Genomic DNA, 18,800 nt, shown 5'->3' with positions numbered 1-18,800 from the left:
ATGCCTCCTGGATGCCTACCTAGGGAGGTGTTCCAGGCATGTCCCACCGGGAGGAGGCCTCAGGGAAGACCCAGGACACGCTGGAGGGACTATGTCTCTTGGCTGGCCTGGGAACGCCTTGGGATCCCCCCGGAGAAGCTGGAGGAAGTTATCTGGGGATAGGGAAGTCTGTGGTTCTCTCCTAAGACTGCTGCCCCCGCAACCCGGCCCTGGAAAAGCGGCAGAAAATGAATGAATGAATGCTTTACAATATTATAATTGTGCATATACATAAGATTAGCCATTGTAGAGACTAAAATCGACTCTAAGGGTGCTTTCACATCTGTAGTTCGCTTCATTTGGTCCGGACCAAGGGCAATAAATAATACATTGTTGCTGCCTTCTTTAGGTCGTTTTCACACCACACTGGTGGCTTTGGTCTGAACCAGTTGAAACGAACCAAAATGCAGTCATCTGACAAAATCCACATCTCTCATTGGCCAGATGTTGTTGAACATAGTTCCTAAACTGTTTATCGATTGGTCAGAATTCACATGTGGGAAAATGCCAATGAACTCCCGCAAGTAAACAAACAGGCACACACAAAATGACGCTATTTACTATGGAGGGACGACTGCGCTCACTGATTGTATACCTGCTTTAAACAAACTAAACATTTTGAGAATAAAGGGCAGCCGCAGCTTAAAAAACAGTGTTTTAATGCATCGCATGTCACTTCAGGAGGAGGCGTGAATTAATTTAGCTAAACTGCGACATGGTCATCTTGCGGAAATATTACCAACGATCCATTAATTAGATTTTTCCCCCTCTCTCTCTCTCTCTCTCTCTCTCTCTCTGTTGGTAAACCACTGTCAACAAATAATTTTCCTCCATATGCCATAATGCACAGCGCATCAACCTACGGCAGCTGGATTAGTCCAAAAGGCACAGTACTTTTTGCGGTTGGGTCTGTTTTAGTTCGGATCATATTCTCACCACAAACGAACCGCTCCAGGGTTTGTTTGAAACTGTACCGAGACCACATCTTCTAGCAGGTCTCGGTACGCTTATTTGGTCCGCCTTTAGTGCGCACTCGAATATGATTGCTGCATTCACACCTGCCCATACGAACCGCACCAAGAGGGAAAACAAGCTCTAGTGCGATTCAACCGAACTGAATAAGGCAGGTGTGAAAGCACCCTAAAATACTGTATGAGTAGTTTTTTAAAAAGAAGCATTTGTATTCATCAGTGTTTATCTTCCTTTAGCCAAGGTTCTGGAGTGGTCTCTGAAATATGAGGATTACAAGAACCACCTTGTGGATCATTCAACGATGATGGTCACTGTTGCCGGACGCGTCACTCAGACTCAGCAGATTGTGGCCAAACGGTTCAACTTTCGACTGCCCACACCCGGCCTTGCTATTTCTGTGAGTTTCAATGACTTGAAATCATACACTTAAAGTTCCCCCTTAAGTTTTTAAATGTTAGTAATAGTATGTTAGTTTTAATAATGTATATATGATAGTACGCTCCAAAACAGTTACAAAAATTTGCATTTAGAAGATAAAAACCTGATATAAACATTCAAAGCTTGCAGTTCCGACTGAATGGATAAACGGTTTTATTCACATTACCTCATACTCCAGTTTCTCATCACATCTTCTAACCAATTAAATGCTCTCTAGTATCTGATATGCCCCGCCCCCTTCAAGACACTTCTCATTCACTTTTCATTTGATGCTCTTGAGCTCAACTACTCTCACTGGCAGAGCTGTGTAAAAACTAAACCCTATTGACTGTTTTTAAAGGGGAGGAGCTACTCTGTCACCCTCTATTCATGTTATAGTTGAGATTACGTCAAACACTGAATAAAAATACACATTTCAAAGCACTTCATGAAACCTTAACACTGTATTTGAATAGTTCTGATGTTGGGGTTAGGGATCAGGGTGATATTACAGCACTCAAAATTTACAATGGTAGAACAATCTGATAGGTAGTATATCTCATCAACAAAATGTGCTGCCTACTTTTTTAAAGGGAATGAGGGCAATCTGACAGGGTAGGGCAAAATTGACTGGCTCACGCTTAGTTTTTTATAATCTATTTAAAGCAGTGCTTATTATCTGGACTTTTGAAAGTGGTGTCTGTGGTGTAAATGTCGTTTGTGCTTTTACCTTTCAGCCTGGATGCGATTGTGTTGTGGGCAAAGAAGTGCCAGTCAAAATCACTTTCCAAAACCCACTGCCCTGCGTGCTGAAAAACGCCATCTTCCGCATTGAGGGACTGGGTCTGAAGCACTGCAGATCCATCAACTATGGGTAGGAAATTGAGTGTTACATTATATGTGACCCTGGATCACAAAACCAAGTCTTAAGTTGCACGGGTAAATTTTTGTGAATAGCCAAAAATACATTGCAGAGTGTAAAAAAAAAAAGGCAGATTCCACACAATTCCTTCATGTTGCCCCAACACAAATTGATTAAATTAACTTAATTGTTTTTACAAATTTAAGTGGATTAAACATAAACCAATTAAGTTGTCCCCCCGAAAAAACGTAAATATTGTGTTTTTAGGTCATTTTGAATAAGTAGTTTAAACAGATCTTGGCATTGTATGTTTTTGGCAGGAATAGTGTACATTAATTAGCTTTGCTGCAAATGCAACCGAGAAATAGCCAGAAGGCTATTTTCATCCTTATTATATCCTTTATACATCCTTATTATTTAAATTATTTTTCATATGTAAAGATATTTGTGTATTGCTCTACATCTTGTGTGTATTAAGCAGTGTGTAACCGAGGCGCACAACTAACGCGCTCTGCGCTGGACAATAGACCGGCTCTGTTCTGGGCTATTGAAAATTTTATTATAGTTTCTCCAAATAGCAATGCGCTAAAACACACCTCCCTTTTTTGACCAGAACGCCTATGGGCACATTTGAGTGCAAATGCATTTGCTATTTAAACAGCGTGGCGCAAAACATCAAAACGATTCTTGCGCCCAGCTGAAACTAGCAAACAACAATTGCGTCGCGTGCAACACCGGCCCTACAGGAACAAGTTTGGTGACCACTGATTTAGAGAATGAATTTTTGACAAATTGCTTTTCTTAAAATGTATATTTTTTTTCGAACCCTTAGATCATAGATATTCAAACAGTTGCATCTCAACCAAATATTTGGCTATCCTAATAAACCCATGCATTAATGAAAAGCTTAGGTCACACTTTATTTTGATGGTCCAGTTGTTGAATTTAGCTCGCATGGCATCTACATGCCAACTAATTCTCAATAAATTATAAGTAGACTAGGGTTATGGTTAGTGTAAGTTGACATACTTAAAGTTTCTTAAAGTCAGTTAAACGTCGGTTGAAGGAGCAGTATCAGCAGATATTAAGCAGACAGTCTACCAATACTCCAATGGATCATAAAAATAAAGTGTTACCAAAAGCTTATTTAGCAAGAGCAAACTTCCAGAAAATTAGATTTGGCAAGCTGTTTTCTTTGAAGATAACTTGTTTTTGGTTTGATATTTCACACCAGTTAATCACCATCAACTCTTTGGTTATTTAGTGATTGAATGAAACAAAAACAGTAATGAAAAGCATATTTATTCAGCTTATTGAGATAATCTACAAACTTAAATTCCAAAAATCTACACTTTTTGTGATCCAGGTTCATATAATAAGAATGGAGCAAGGTATACACACTGTTAGACATTTTATTATAATTTTGCAGTAACTTACTGACAGCACTGTTGCCAGCAAGTTATCACGACTACAGTAACTTACTGTAAATGTGTTTTACAGTAGCAGGGCCGTACCACAATTTCATTTTACAGTAAAATAGTTTTACCACAACTTCTTTTTATGGTAAATTACCCTTTACTATGTTTTAATTATACAGTATGACCATTTTTACAGTACTTTTACTGTCATTGATTTTCATTTTACACCAACAGTAAACCTTTATTGTTAGTATTTACTGTTGAATTTAATAAATTCCAAACAAGCGACTCATTTGTCTCGTTTTTGTCTTCAACTACAGTACCAGTACTTGATTACCCTGATTACAGTAGTATACCGCAATATCATAATATGCAGTAAGTTACTGTAAAAGTTTTCAAATGACCCACAATGCAGTGCATATTACAGTAGGGAACTGTAGAGAATGTGTGTATTATTTTACTAGCTGTTTTCTTTCCAGTAAACAACTGTAAAACTACAGCAAAGTCTAATAGTGTATACAGCAATTAAACATGTTCCTTTCTATGTGTTTCTCAGTGATATTGCAGGCCTGGCCACTGTGAACCTGACCGAGAAGTTCATTCCCAAATGTCACGGCCCTCACAAGCTTCTGGCATCTCTGGATTGTCCTCAGCTCACTCAGGTGCATGGATTCACCGACGTCGTTGTCAAAGAAAAGTGAACAAGCGGCTGAATTGATAATTCAGCAAGCTTTTCATGCTGATCGACTGGCAGAGTTAAAAGCTTTTAGTTAAATGTAATCAATAGCAAACGCTGAAGCAAAGGGTGCATTTTCATTAGGGAGCTTGCTTTTAGATGTTGCTGTTTGTGGAAGTATTGTTGTAGAATATGTGATATTTGTAGTTTCACATATTTTTAAAAAGATCTGACATATATAAAACTATTAACCACATCAACTACTTCCTTTCATGCAGTCAACCTAACCAAATTTCATTCATTTTAGTTGCATGAATTATCTGTCCACCAAATTGCCTCAATAAACGACATTCGCTTGCAATACTTGTGCATTTGTAATGTGTCTTTTTGAGTTTGTTGATGAAATGATCTTAACACACAACACCAAGCAGAATAACCAAATTCATGGGTTATTCATACAAGCAGCACTGTTTTATTTATGTTTTTTAGGTGATACTGAGTTATTATTTTTAACAATTTATAAACTTCACTGTCTACAGTAAATACTTTAAACACAAAACCAACTATTGAATTTTCCTTAGTCCAGGGGCGGACTGGCCATCAGGGCTGGACTGGGACAAAAAAATCTGCCCTGGGATTTTGAGAGAGCGGTCCACTACATCAATCAAAATCCTCCCCATTTGTGCACACCCTTGAATATGTGTACCAACTCCCATTCTATAAAAGCAAAAAAGCCATATATAGGAAATAACGAGAGTTGACAAATTAAAAACTTAAAAAATGTAATTTATGATTAAAATAAAATTATAATCCACACTGGAAGTCCATCTTGTGTGTGCCGGTGTGTTTTGAGGAAACCTATTAATTGATAAACTTAACAAAATCTGCCTGATGATGCACACAGTTAATGTTGATTAATAAAACAAAGATAAATAATAAAAGCAATGTATCAGAGAGTCTTAACAAATGTTTAACTCAACAATAAAACATCAAACATAGACATAGTCAATCAAATGAACATAAGCAATTAAAAATTGCAACAAATATTTGTTTGGGCAGAACTACAAAACTAAATGTAAAAAAATAGTTTTGCTGAAGTTGCACACTAGTTTGGTCATGTATAAATATCCTATTGTATAAATATTATTGTACCATAAGCCTACATCATGTTGATGATCAAAAACAAAGCGCCATGATATCTCATGCGATTGTCTTCTGACCGAGTGCATCTTAAAATGCATGAATGACACTCCTCATAGAGCTTGAGAAGCAGACATTCTTTACAATTTGTAAAATAAAGACTTGCAGGTTAGGGAAACAGCATAGGAGGAAGTTGCTGCAGGCCTTGGTGCATGAAAAGTTTATTAAAAAAGTATATGTATATAGACAGATAGGTAACTAGGTGGAATAGACAGGAATTTATTGATATGCGCGCTGCAGACACAAAAGGCAAACGCCTACTCACTGCTTCTGATCTCCCACGCGTGGGGTGAGAAACAAGCGTGACTCTCGACTATTTTGACAAATACACACGTTGCGCGCTTACACAGAGCCCAAAATGGAAGTTTGTTTGGGTCAGCCCAATGTCAGTAAAGAAAAGAACCAATGGGCTGCAGATTATGTTACATGGGCTGGTCTGTCTGGAAAAGAAACATCTCAGAGCGTCACAGATCACAGATCATCAGATCATTAGATCAAGCTCTATGAGTGTCATTCATATATTTTACAGTGCACTCAATCAGAAAACAATCGCCTGTGAAATCATGACATTTTGTTTTTGATCGTCAGCATGATTTAGCCCTAATCATGCCCTAATCTTTTAGCCCTATATAGTTGTTCGGGCCCAAACAAATATTTGTTGCATTTTTATTCGATTATCTTAATTTGATTGACTACATACAATCTTTAAAGGGCACCTCTGGTAAAAAATCTACTTTTCAAGCTGTTTGGACAGTCATGTGTGTAGGTATAGTGTATGACCTCCGTCATATTGAGGTGATATAAACACACCCAGTGCTTTTTTTTTTTTTTTTCAATTTAACAATTTAAAAACGGTGGACTAACTGGATCGGTTTTCAGAGTGACCGCAACTTGACATAGCAGTGCAGTTCCCCAGCCCACCAATATTGATTGACAGGCGCATCACCATATCCTCAGTTTGTTGTTTCACGTCCGCCATTTTCAGCCCGAGTCAAAGCCATCTCATTAAAGGAACACCCTTGCTCTATTTTTAGATGTAAGGCTCATTAGTTCCAACACAAGATCAATATTCTCCACATTATCGCTCTAATCTCAATTATTGTTTGTAACTTTAGGTAGGTTTGCAAACCTACTTTTCATTGCGTCTACCTTAAACTTCAGCCGTTTGCATATCTCATGTTCAAAGAAGCTCCCTGTGTTCTCAACTAGGTGCAGCTGGAAAAGTGCAAGCATGTTGCCTCATGTGCACGTCTCTCCATAAAAACAAACAAACAAAAAATAAACATAATAAACATGAAATAACAAACTTGCCTGCAGGTCGCACACAAGAAGCTCAGCTCAGAAGCTCAGGGCGCCGTTGTGTGTGCCCAGAAAGAAACCTGTGTTTAAAGTTCTAAAATGCATGGCGCAACGATTCGGGACACTTGAGGTTTCTGCCGCGCCACAGAGAGTGTTTAGTGTGCCGTGTCACGGTTTTGAACGGCGCATCCGATGCCTCAGTCAAAGTTAGTTCAGTGTCCGTGGTTATTAGTATCGGTGTACAAGCTTGACACTTGGAACTAGCACACAGTTTGCTGTAAAACTATAAAAAGACACAAATGATTGTGTACTGTCTGCTTGGTCTGTGTCCGAGTCGTAGATGTACGGCTAAATGCTGATCCTCTCACTCCTGCTACTTCTCAGTCTGCCTGTCTGTTGCAAACACAGAGCGGGTGAGCTCTTGGCTTCACCCCCTTGTTACATTTGGCGGGAAGCTGAAACTAATTTTCATGTGAAGCAACACACCCTTAAAACAGCAAGCTGCAGTGGCGTAGCGCAAAATGCTGATGGGGGGGGAATCACAAACTGAGGGGACAGGGAGAGTCGGTGGAACGACAACGTGAGGAAGCGATTATAAATTGAGGAGCGGGAAAGGGGGGCGGGGTGGAGTGACAACGCGGGGAAGCCTTCACAAACTGAGGAGCAATCACAAACTAAGGAGAGGGAAAGGGAGGCGGGGTGGAGCGACGACGCGGGGTAGCGTTCACAAACAAGCGGCGAGAGCGCCAAAGTAGCCGGAAGTAATTCAATTTCAATGAGAACCGGTGGCGAAGAGCAGCACGGCACATCTTCTCCGGTGTGGGCATCGAGGAGGACTTGAAATCAAGTCAACTTTATGGTATGAGCTATGATGCGGTTCGGCGGCTAGCAATCAGAATGAAGTAGTCCAACGTTTGAGAGGACTTCAGAGAACACAGACCTGGGAACTTTGGTTCCGACCACAGTTGTTTCCAGGGATTTGATTATTGCGGTTGCCGGATTTTCAATTATTAAAAATCGCGACGACGCGGGGCCCCCTAATCAACCATAATACTAATATTAAATCATAAAAAGGGGTAAACTATGTGCCCTTTAAGCTTTATTGATGTTTCATTGTAGAGTTAAACATTTTAAAGGGTCTCTGACACATTGCTTTTATTATTTAACTTTATTTTGTTCATTATTATCATCACTTTATGTTCATTTTTTAGAATAGAATAGGAGTTGGTAAACTCAAGGGCGTGCACAGATAGGTAGCATTTTGATTGAGTAGTGGGCTGCTCTGGCCCAAAATGCCAGGGCCGATTTTTTTGTCCCAGTCCACCTCTGGCTTAGTCCCTTAATCATCAGGGGTCGCCACAGAGGAATAAACCTCATACTATTCCGGCATATGTTTGATGCAGAGGATGCTCTTCCAGCCACACTTTCATGGATAAGGAAAGTGTTGTACGCACTCCACTGAGAACATCCATTAGTCTACATATTTAATTTCGTCTGTTAAGCGCAAAGATTCATTTTAAAACTATTTCTAAATTCAGTTCTAATTTCCAGCAAATGAATAAATGAACAATAATAACAAAGTGTGGTCAAAATACTGAGTTATATCCTAACACATATCCTATTCTTATGTCCCATATGATGATGTAAACGTCTCCAAAACCTGACAGGTGGACAAATCTAAGCTAGTTTTTATTTAAATATAAATATGCATGCAATAAATAATACTGATAATAACAACTGGATAAGTTGGCGGTTCTTTCCGCTGTGGCAACCCCGAATTAATAAAGGGACTAAGCCGACAAGAAAATGAATGAATGAATAATAACATTATACAAATGCAAATTGTCATGAATAAACTGAAAAAGCCCCCTGAGATGTGGCATGGAGGCAGTGGTTTTTATATTTATGTAGAGAATAATAATTTTTGTAACATTTTAATGCTTTATTTTTTTCCTATGTAAACATATTTGTGCATTGCTGTATATAGGTGCAAATCTAACGTGCTCTGAGCTGAATTTTAGACCTGCTTTTACTAGGTCAATGGCTTGGTCTACTCTTAAAATAGCATTGCACCAACAATGCGCCCTACACCTTTATAGACCGGAATACCCATGAATCCACAAAGTGGCGCAAATGGATTTACTAATTAAACAACGTGGTGCAAAATGTGAAAATAAGGGTTGCGCTGGTCTAAAAATAGCAACAAAACACGACTTGCGCCTTATTGCGCCGGGTGCATGATAGGGCCCTATATAGTTCACCATAGCAGATTTTTCCATTGTTTACAAAATCTATAAGCATCTCCTGCAATGTTGTGGTATTTGTTTGTTTTTGCCAATTGTAAATTATTATTGTGATGCATTTCTCTTTGACAACTAATGGCATGTATAGTCAAAACACAAATTTGGTTGCTTTTACAAGTCATTCATTCATTTTCTTTTCGGTGCCTTTATTAATCAAAGGTCGCCACAGCGGAAAGAACTTAACTTAACCAGCATATGTTTTACGCAGCGGATGCGCTTCCAGCTGCAACCCTATAACTGGGGAACACCCATACGCTCTCATTCATACTCATACACTACGGCCAATTTAGCTCATTCAATTCATCTATAGCGCATGAATTTGGACTGTGGGGGAAACCGGAGCACCCAGAGGAAACCCATGCGAACACAGAGAAAATGCAAACTCGCTTTTACCAGTCATTTGAACAATTTATACATAGTCAGGTTGAATGAGTTAAAATTATACTATATATTACACTATATATACAATACTATTGGCGGATGCTTGTAAAATCTTCCATGAAATGTTGGGGGAAAAGTTCCTAAATACTATATCACAGCAGTTTACACAAAAATACAGCAGCTGCCCAACTGTAAAACCAAAAGCTAAAATAAATAATAATAATTACATAATAGGGCGGCACAGTGGCTTAGTGGTTAGCAGTGTTGACTCACAGCAAGAAGGTCGCTGGTTCGAGCCGCGCCTTGGTCAGTTGGCATTTCTGTGTGGAGTTTGCATGTTGTCCCCGAGTTTTCCTCCTGGTGTTTCAGTTTCCCCCACAAGTGTAAAAACGTGGCGTGGGTGTATTGGGTAGGCTAAATTGGCTGTAGTGTATGAGTGTGTGTGTGAATGAGTGTATATGGATGCTTCCCAGTGATGGGTTGCAGCTGGAAGGGCTTCTGCTGCGTAAAACATATGCTGGATAAGTTAGCGGTTCATTCCGCTGTGGCGACCCCAGATTAATAAAGGGACTAAGCTGAAAAGAAAATGAATGAATGATGAATGAATTAAAGCAGCGCGTTCTGCAAAACAAGATCCATTTTCAGCATTAATAATGTAATATTTGTTATTAAATTACTTTATGTATAATTAATAATAATAAATAATATTTTTTGACATTGAACCATTGTTTTCTTGTTTCTTTTCTAATCTGGCCATTAAATGCAGACATCTTCATTCAAAAGAGAACATTTGCACCAATGCACATTCTCATAATTCTTTATTTTACAGAAATGGCATTAATTGTGAAAGGTAGGCCATTAATATACATTTGCAGTATGTATTATGTTCATGGATTAATTTGCAACATTGCTTAGACTAATTACATCTCATAAAAATCGCGTGAACTGACCTTAAACAGGACTAAAATAGTAAAACATTATTAAAAAGGCGCTATTTCTGTTTTCAATTTTGCTTGATGCCGCAAGAGACGCTGCATCAAATACTCACCTTTTACTTGCATGGACGCCAGTATGGTAGACAACATGGCGGCCGTCGTCGGATGATTTACGTTGAGTTCATTTACAATGGAATGAAGTTACGTCGCGGTTTCCATGATTTGTTTAACAGCCTATGATAGGCACATTTTGGACCACTGTTCAGGTTAGTAGCCTACATGATCATGAAATAATTTGAGGGATTCATCTTGTTGCAGCGTATTTGCGCTCCCCCTTTCAATTTCAGTGTTAGCCTACATCCTAATCTGTTGAAAAAGGTAGATACAAAAAGTTATATTTTTCTGTCACATATTATATCGAATTATATGGATTTGTTTACAATATATTTTACCTTCTAACAGGCTTTCAGTCAGCACTCAGTAGTACAAGATGTAACGTAAAATAAACCAAGAAGAGATGTCGGAAAAGGCAGATGTCAGTGTACAAGTTTCCAACATTAATAAAAATGTTATTTTGTGTTCGACAGAAGAAGGAAAAAATGTCATAAAGCATTGGAACCACCTGAAGTTGAGTAAATAGTGAGTTTCTGTTCTTTCAGCTAACTCTAATCTCTTTAAATTTTAAATGCACCGCACACAAACAAGTTTCCTTAATATCCTTGAAGATAAGTTTACTCGATTTCCTTAAGTGAAGAAATTGTTGTTTTTAGTTTGTACGGTTTGAAAATTATGTCTCAATTAGAATCAGTTGATTTTTGAGTTCATTGTTGGCAGATATTTGTGAATAGATATTTGTGAATTCACTTATTTAGATACGTTTTACATAACCCTACTGAAAAATCTAATTTAAACCAGCCTAGACTGGTTGGCTGGTTTTAGCTGATTGACCAGACTGGTTTTAGATTTCCAGGCTGGTTTCCAGCCATTTCCAGCCTGGTCTTAGCTGGTCAGGCTGGGAGATGACCAGCTAAAACCAGCTTGACCAGCCTTGCCTGGCTGGGAGTCCAGCCAAAACCAGCTAGGTCCAGCTTAAACCAGGCTGGTCAAGCTGGTTTTAGCTGGATTTAGCTGGTCATTTTCCAGCCTGGAAATGGCCAAAACCTCTCTAAAATCAGGCTGGTCAACCAGCTAAAACCAGCCAACCAGGCTAGGCTGGTTTAAGCTGGATTTTTCAGCAGGGAATACAAGATTTATTTTTGTTTTTCATATAAAATGCATTTTGTTTTTCAAATCTTTAGAAGTTATTGGGAAGTTATAAAACTTGCACAAACCCTGTTGGAATAAAATCCTAACTTCTCATCATAAACAGACATGATTCAGTGTAATAGATTTTTTTTATTTTATTGATCCTGAAGGTGTACAGACAAGAGTAAATAAACATCATAAAGTTTTAAAGACCCCAGAAGAAACAGTTAAGATTTAAAATCTGCAATTTCTATAAGTAATAAAACCAATTGTTGCAAGAATCACTCAACACATCTCATTATATGGTAATTTCATTAGCAATCCATGATCGTAATCTGCACTCAAGTGAATCACCAATTTTTAAATGCATGCTTAAATCAATGAAAATGATTAATCAACTGAATGAAATTAAATCACAATATTTGAAAGAAAAATTCCCAAGAGCAAAAGCATTTATGTTTTTTTTTTTTTAAGTTGGAGAGCATTGCTAATTCAGTTTGCAAATCAATCATAGGATATTTGCATTGGAAATTTTTACTGAAACATTTAGCCCACAGCACTTCCTTTCCAGTGAAACCATCTTCTTTCTTTGTTATTTGATGGGGTTTTCAGTGCTGTTTGACAACCATGTTGGTGAATCCGTGCACCTGAGTGAGCTGAGGACAGTCGAACGATGCCAGCAGTTTCTGTGGGCCGTGACACATGGGAATGAATTTCTCCGTCAGGGACACGGTGGCATGTCCGGCAATGTCACTAACGAAAGATAAAAGAATTAGATTAAATTATCTAAAAAAAAAAAAAGTAAGGTAATACATAATGAATATAGCATTGAGATAATTAGATATTGAATTTTAAAGTTGTTATTTTTAAAGGGATAGTTCACCCCCCAAAAAATTCTGTCACCACTAGCAGATTCAATCCAGCTATTTTTATGCACATATATAGTATATTGCCAAAAAAAATGCTTGATGTAAACTGAAAGAGGCACACAAATTAGAAAAACATTAGCATAAACTGATGGAAACACATTTACCGAATAAATCCCAGCATGCGCATCAAAATGTCATGAGATGCCATGCGATGGCATTAATAGACAAACCCAGTGGAGTGACCACATTATAAAACATCTAAATTGTGGTTTTGGTCTTTCTAAAATTCCTAAAAGCAAAAGTCTATCATTACAGTGGTTTAGGCTCAATCCCAATTTTATTTATTTTTTAATTTTTTTGTTATTTTTTGTTTTTTGTCCTCAGGAAATCAAGGCATATAATATGTTATCATAATGATAATGCGGTAATAAGATCGTAATACTGTGTATTTAACACAGTGGCCATATTCATCTATGTAAACACATCAAAAACAACATTATTATAGCAGACACTGTAAAAAGCCCATTGATAGCCACTAGACTTTTCTGACAGGGTATTCCAGTGTCATCAAGTGTCAGAATGTTGTGGGACTGCTGTACAGGAGTTATTATTAGGGATTATAGATCGCAAAATTTAGCGGTTTTTATTTTAGCGTTTTTTTAATATTATTTTTATATTAAAACATGTTTTTTGTTGTAAAAATTTGTAATAATGACAAAAAATACTAATTGGTGAATCTCCTTACTTCTGGGTGCAGCTATTGCTGGGGTTTTCTGGGAAATTATTGGTTTCGTGTGTGTGGTCCTGAAAAATCTTCGTTTGAAGGGGTGTAAACCCCTTGCCCTCAGCCCTACGCCTTCAAGCTAAAGAGAATTGGGACACCACTACCCCTTCACGGGCATGCGCAAAACGAGGGGTAGGGGTAAGAGGAAGGGCTAAGGGGTAGAATTGGGATTTGGCCTTCGTATAGTCTTTTGAGCATTTCACTCTTGATATTTCACTATCTTTTTAGAACCACTTGAGTGTTACTAAATTGTGAAGAAATGTCCATTTTTGACCGAATTATGCCTTTGAGTTAATATTTAACTGTGGAATTAATCAAATAATTTTTACCCGTAGTTAATAACTCTGGCTTGCTTCAGTCCGAGTCCCACAAAGCGGAATACACTGTTCTTCAGGACGCAAGACAATGGATTCTGGAAGGTGACTTTGACGGCCACTTCTTGACCCACAACAGCATCACATACAGGCTATAAAAACACAAATAAGTCACAGTTTAGCATTAAAACATTTTGACTTATGAAAGGATATTAAAGGTCCCACTAAGTGCTTTAAAATGTGTATTTTTGTTAAATGTTTGACGTCTTCTCAACTGAAACATGAAGAGAGGCCTGGACATATAGTAGCTCATTCACTTTAAAAAAAAAAACAGCCATTAGCATCTTGTTTGTCAATTACTAGAGAGCATTTGATTGGTCAGATGATTTGATGAGAAACTAAAGTATGACATAAAAAAGCGTTGATCTATGTAGTGACAAATTGCAAGCTTTGGATGTTTGTTCTTTCTTAATGTCCATTTTGTCACTGCTTTGGAGCACACTTGCTTATAGATCTTATTTAGACCAGTGTTTCCCAACCCTATTCCTGGAGGCACACCAACAGTACATCTTTGGATGTCTCCCTTATCTGACCCATTCATTTTAGATTTTGGAGTCTCTTTTTATCTTCTGATGAGTTGATTCATGCGTGTTTGATTAATAAGGGGTTAAAAAAGTGTACTGTTTGTGTGCCTTCAGGAACAGGGTTGGGAAACACTGCTTTAGACTAACATACTGATACTAACTAAACATACATTTAAATTTTCTATGGAATTTTAATTGGTTGAACGGTAACTTCAGACTCACAGCGAGAACCAGGTCAGGAGTGCGCAGTCTGAAGTTGTACTGGGTGGCCAGAATCTGCTTGGTTTGAGCCACATGTCCGAAGAGGTTGAGCATCAGTGGTGCGTGATCCACCAGGTGCTCCTTATACTCATCATAACTCAGGGTCCATTCCAGAAGTTTGCCTATAGTGGAGAACAAAAGAGACAAATTAGGGTTCTCTTGCTTGACATTGCTTGAAAATACTTGAATTTCAGACATGAATTCAAGGCCTGGAATGTACTTTAAAACAAACACAGGTCCTTAAAAGTGCTTGAATTAAATTTAACTGTTAAAAAAAATATTGTTTTGGTTTTATTTTCAACAATTATACTACATTTTCAAAAAGAATAAATAAAACTTGAGAAATCCAAAATTTCTTAAATTCTTAAAAATCCTAAAATAAATTTTTGTACAATAACGCTTATAAATTATGCACATTTTACCAATATTTCAGAAACTGTGTTTTAATATCACCAGCAGTGAATTCAGCTAATTTTATTAAAGTTCTTTAGACATGACTTTTTAAAACGGTCAAAATTTTTAATGTAAATATTAAGTGTGTGTGAAATTTTGCGTTCATTAAGGACTCATGGTGCTGTATATGCTGAGGCATGAATTACAAAGGTGCTTGATTTAAAATTAATGGTGCTTTAAAAAGTTCTTGGAAGTCTTTGAATTTGTTGTTACTGAAAGCATGCAAATATGAATTAAATATTTGCTTTCATTACAAGTCTTCATTTAAAATAATTAATTGATTCACTGTATATTATTGTATTGGTCCCTGATATTGGCTACAATTTTATTCATAAGCTGCACTACATTAAGTGAATTTTATTATAAACTAATTTTGAGATGATTACGTGTTTATGATTGTCCACATCTGGTCCCGCATTAGCCTACGATTGATTCACCAATTAGATGATTCCTAAAGGCTCCTATACACTGGGATGCTTTTCATTTGCGTTTATCGTCAGGGGTTTATGAGACGTTTTTCCGCATTCAAACCCAATCGATATTTACTGGTGTCAAGCAGAAGAGTATGCAAAATCACTCCTTGACGTTAGATGGCGCTACACAACTTTAAGCTTCCGACACCCGCTTGTAACACAGAAGAAGAGGAGGAGAGGAAGTTTACATGCTTGTTGTTAAAGTTACTGGTGACTCGAACAAGCATAGATGGTTCAAGTAGCAGCTCTAGCGATGAAGAAATGATTATTGTTCACAGAGCAAAAAGCAGCTCCATGTTCATATCGCCTCTGGGCATCTTCGTCAATGTGCGCTCGCATAGACAGTTTTGCGCTTGAGCACCTCCAAGTGCTGTTTATGGTAACTTCAGCTGCTCCGTGCACGTGAACAAAAGTGCCAACCTGATTGGCGGAGAAGGTTTTACGTGGCGCGTCAAATAAAAAAAATAAGCAAGAGGCGTTTTTTTTTTTTAAATGACGCTTTTGCGCCTGCTGTTTTGCGTGTTGGTGTGCATGATCACATTGGCGCCCTTTATATAGTCACCAGGCGTTAAATGTTGATGGAAAACACGAGTAAAAAATGCCTCATGTGCATGGGCCTTAACTCACTATAAATAACCAAAATTTCTTATCTCTGTATTTTCGTCTCGAAGAATCCCCCCTCCCACCCTTACTCCCCCGCCTTTCTAGATGAGCACGGCGGCCCAGTGATTAGCACTGTAGCCTCACAGCAAGAATGTCAGTCCCTAATAAACCAGTTGACATTTCTGTGCAGAGTTTGCTCGTTCTCCTCGTGCTCGTGTGGGTTTTCCCCGGATTCTCTAGTATCCTACAGTCCAAAAAAATGCAACCTAAGTAAATTGAACATACCAAATTGGCATCATAGTCAAGCTCTTAGCAAGCCTTAAATCTCTCCTTAGCATCCCTATATCTGTCATTAGTCAAAAATAAGTTGGGGGAGTTCATCGAGATCTACCTGACCTCAAACTCCCCTCTCGCCTCGCTAAAGGGAAGAAGCCCAGGGCTCGAGGATCTTAGAAGCTAAGGTCTCTTTCCCAGGACAGCATGCCAAACAAGCTTATTACCAATCATCAGCTAAGTGTGAACTCTTGAACTGTGGCACCATTTATTTTAACTCAAACTTTATTTATTTTTTCTCACTTTCAGAAGCCTTGAGCTCAATGGATGTCTGGTCTCTCTTCAGGTAGGTCCTCCTGACTCCGGTGTAGTACATGGCTGCAGCATGGCTGTAGAGGGTGATGCTACGAGGCTGGTTGCATTTGTTTTTTAGATTGATGGAAAGCACGGCATCCTTTCCCACCAATGGCCCATCACCCTTAAGGTTGACTTCACAGATGACGTCCTCTGGGATGGGCAGAGGGTGTGTGAGTCTCTTGCAGCCGTGGCGAAGAGCAGTTTCCAAAGCAGTCAACCGATCCTCAGAACCTGATCAATGGAAACAAGGAAAAGGTGAGACTCATTCACAGTGAGTCACAGGTATGTCAGCTTGTTCACACGCCACACCTTTTTTCTCACAACATGAAGTAAGGGATATCTTGTTATTTTCTAATGGATGAGATGCAGGGCGTTTAGAGTAGAGCTGTGGTGAAAAATCATGTAGGAAAATTGATTTTTAAACACCCTGGTATACTCCCTGGAGTATTTGTTTTTTAACAGCACATGGCTCTGTGTGCTTTACAAACAGCTGTACTCTGCTTGCATTCAAGTCCCTACAAATACCACTTGAACCTAAAATAATCATCAACACTGTTAGGAAATGTTTAGGTGAATTATAAGTGTTCATAATGAGCTGTTGAAATAAATCTTGTGACTTAAAAACCAACTTGCATTGATCGATCAGTTTAACTCACAAACTCATTTTGAGCGTTTGAGTGTAAGGTTAAAAACTAGCCTACAGTGCTGTCTGCCGCTTAAAACCTAGCTCAGAATTAATACAAGGAAGAATAACGATGTGTTTTGAAAATCTCAGAATCGATTTCTCATACAATAGCCCCTTTCACACATACACACCTTTCCGGAAAATTGCCGGCAATTTTCCGGAAAGGTTGTATGTGTGAACAGGTCCTTTTTGAAAATACCGGTAAATTCGTTCTGGCTATTTCCCGGAAAGAGAAGTTGTAACATTACCGGCAATTTGCCGGAATGCTGCGCTGTGTGAATGCAGATGGAAGATTGCCGTAATAAGCGCGTGCACGTCTAGAACGTGCTGACGTAAGACGTCTGCTTTAGCCAATCACAACAGTCAGACGCATTTACGTCCGCGCGGTTTATGAGAATAAAAGCCTTTGAATATTTTTCCAGACACATTTAGCTGCTAGAAGTTAGTCAGATCACGTTTATATGTTCCTCTTAATGCCAACTGTGAAAATAATCATCGATGAGATGCTTATGATAAGCCGTTGTTTGTTTACCTTCAAGCTTTGCGTGTGCCTGTGAAACAGCCTGTGAGCGCCTGCACACGCACATATTATGAACATCTCGACATGCGAAAGTGATCCTGCGAAAGTTGTTCACAATATTGGTCATCCACAGAATTTGTAATTTAGTCAAATGTTTACAAATACAAGCGCAGCCGTTTAAAGCTCATTTGTGGTGAATGATGTCAGAATTTACCGGTATTTTGGAATGGATGTGTGAATGCTCTTTTCCGGAAAATTTCCGTAACGTCCTCGCCTGTGTGAACAGCGCTTTTTTGAATATACCGGTAAAGTCGTTCCGGAAATTTTCTAGATATTTACTGGTGTCACTGTGAAAGGGGCTAATGTTTCACCAAAGCTCTACTTTGGAGGGAAGATCTTTGATGAAAGGTCAGAGATGTTGCAATCAGAGTTAGGGTTAGGCTTTTCAGCCAATAAAACTGACTGATTTCTTATCATCAAGATGGGCAAATAAAGATCACAGTCATTCAGGTCTTTGAAGACTCTCAGAAATTGGGGTATGAGAGCTGTCACTGAGCCGCTACCTACTTAGATGGTACAAACTTGTACCTAAAAGGTCCATATTAGTACCTCAAAGGGACATATTAGCAAAATTCAGTAACCTAAAAAAATCCAATTGTAACACATTTTAAATACTAATAGGTGGAGTTTCATACACTAAATTTAGAGGATCACGTGCTATGATTGATCGTGGCTTGTCCCGCATCACAATCATTGTTAAACCAATCAGGTGAATCCTGGCCCTCAATAAATATCACAGTTTGTTTTACTTCCAGTATCTTTGTTTTTAAAGAATCCCACCATCCACCCCATCTCCACCCTTTAGCAGGGGGAGCTC

At 38.5% G+C, this 18,800-nt stretch overlaps 3 protein-coding genes across 53 annotated transcripts in view; 2 read left to right on the top strand and 1 right to left on the bottom strand.

Annotated features, from left to right (window-relative positions):
* Window positions 1-4,747, top strand: part of tgm1l3 (transglutaminase 1 like 3) — a 183,408-nt gene extending 178,661 nt beyond the window's left edge. For all 50 annotated transcript variants that reach the window (XM_087307723.1, XM_087307695.1, XM_087307697.1 and 47 more), the window contains 3 exons: window positions 1,248-1,408; window positions 2,166-2,302; window positions 4,265-4,747. In XM_087307723.1, the coding sequence (XP_087163849.1) occupies window positions 1,248-1,408; window positions 2,166-2,302; window positions 4,265-4,409 (443 nt within the window). In that variant the 3' untranslated portion in view covers window positions 4,410-4,747. The remainder of the gene's footprint in view (window positions 1-1,247; window positions 1,409-2,165; window positions 2,303-4,264) is intronic.
* Window positions 4,748-11,089: 6,342 nt separating this feature from the next.
* The window catches only part of tgm1l2 (transglutaminase 1 like 2), a 40,629-nt gene continuing 32,918 nt past the window's right edge, over window positions 11,090-18,800 (top strand). Inside the window, exons 1-3 of the mRNA XM_087307728.1 lie at window positions 11,090-11,134; window positions 16,671-16,707; window positions 16,795-16,973. The gene's annotated coding sequence lies outside the window, so the exon portion shown is untranslated. The remainder of the gene's footprint in view (window positions 11,135-16,670; window positions 16,708-16,794; window positions 16,974-18,800) is intronic.
* tgm1l6 (transglutaminase 1-like 6) overlaps window positions 11,885-18,800 on the bottom strand; it is a 13,748-nt gene continuing 6,832 nt past the window's right edge. For both annotated transcript variants that reach the window (XM_087307755.1, XM_087307756.1), the window contains exons 11-14: window positions 16,665-16,949; window positions 14,521-14,681; window positions 13,730-13,866; window positions 11,885-12,500 (exon numbers count right to left, since the gene is read on the bottom strand). In XM_087307755.1, the coding sequence (XP_087163881.1) occupies window positions 12,356-12,500; window positions 13,730-13,866; window positions 14,521-14,681; window positions 16,665-16,949 (728 nt within the window). In that variant the 3' untranslated portion in view covers window positions 11,885-12,355. The remainder of the gene's footprint in view (window positions 12,501-13,729; window positions 13,867-14,520; window positions 14,682-16,664; window positions 16,950-18,800) is intronic.

Source organism: Danio rerio, chromosome 23 (genome assembly GCF_052040795.2).
Source record: "Danio rerio strain M-AB ecotype USA chromosome 23, GRCz13ab, whole genome shotgun sequence".
In the NCBI taxonomy this organism is placed as follows: domain Eukaryota; kingdom Metazoa; phylum Chordata; class Actinopteri; order Cypriniformes; family Danionidae; genus Danio; species Danio rerio.
The sequence above is the reverse complement of the archived record's forward strand: the minus strand, read 5'-3'. Positions and strand labels throughout refer to the sequence as shown.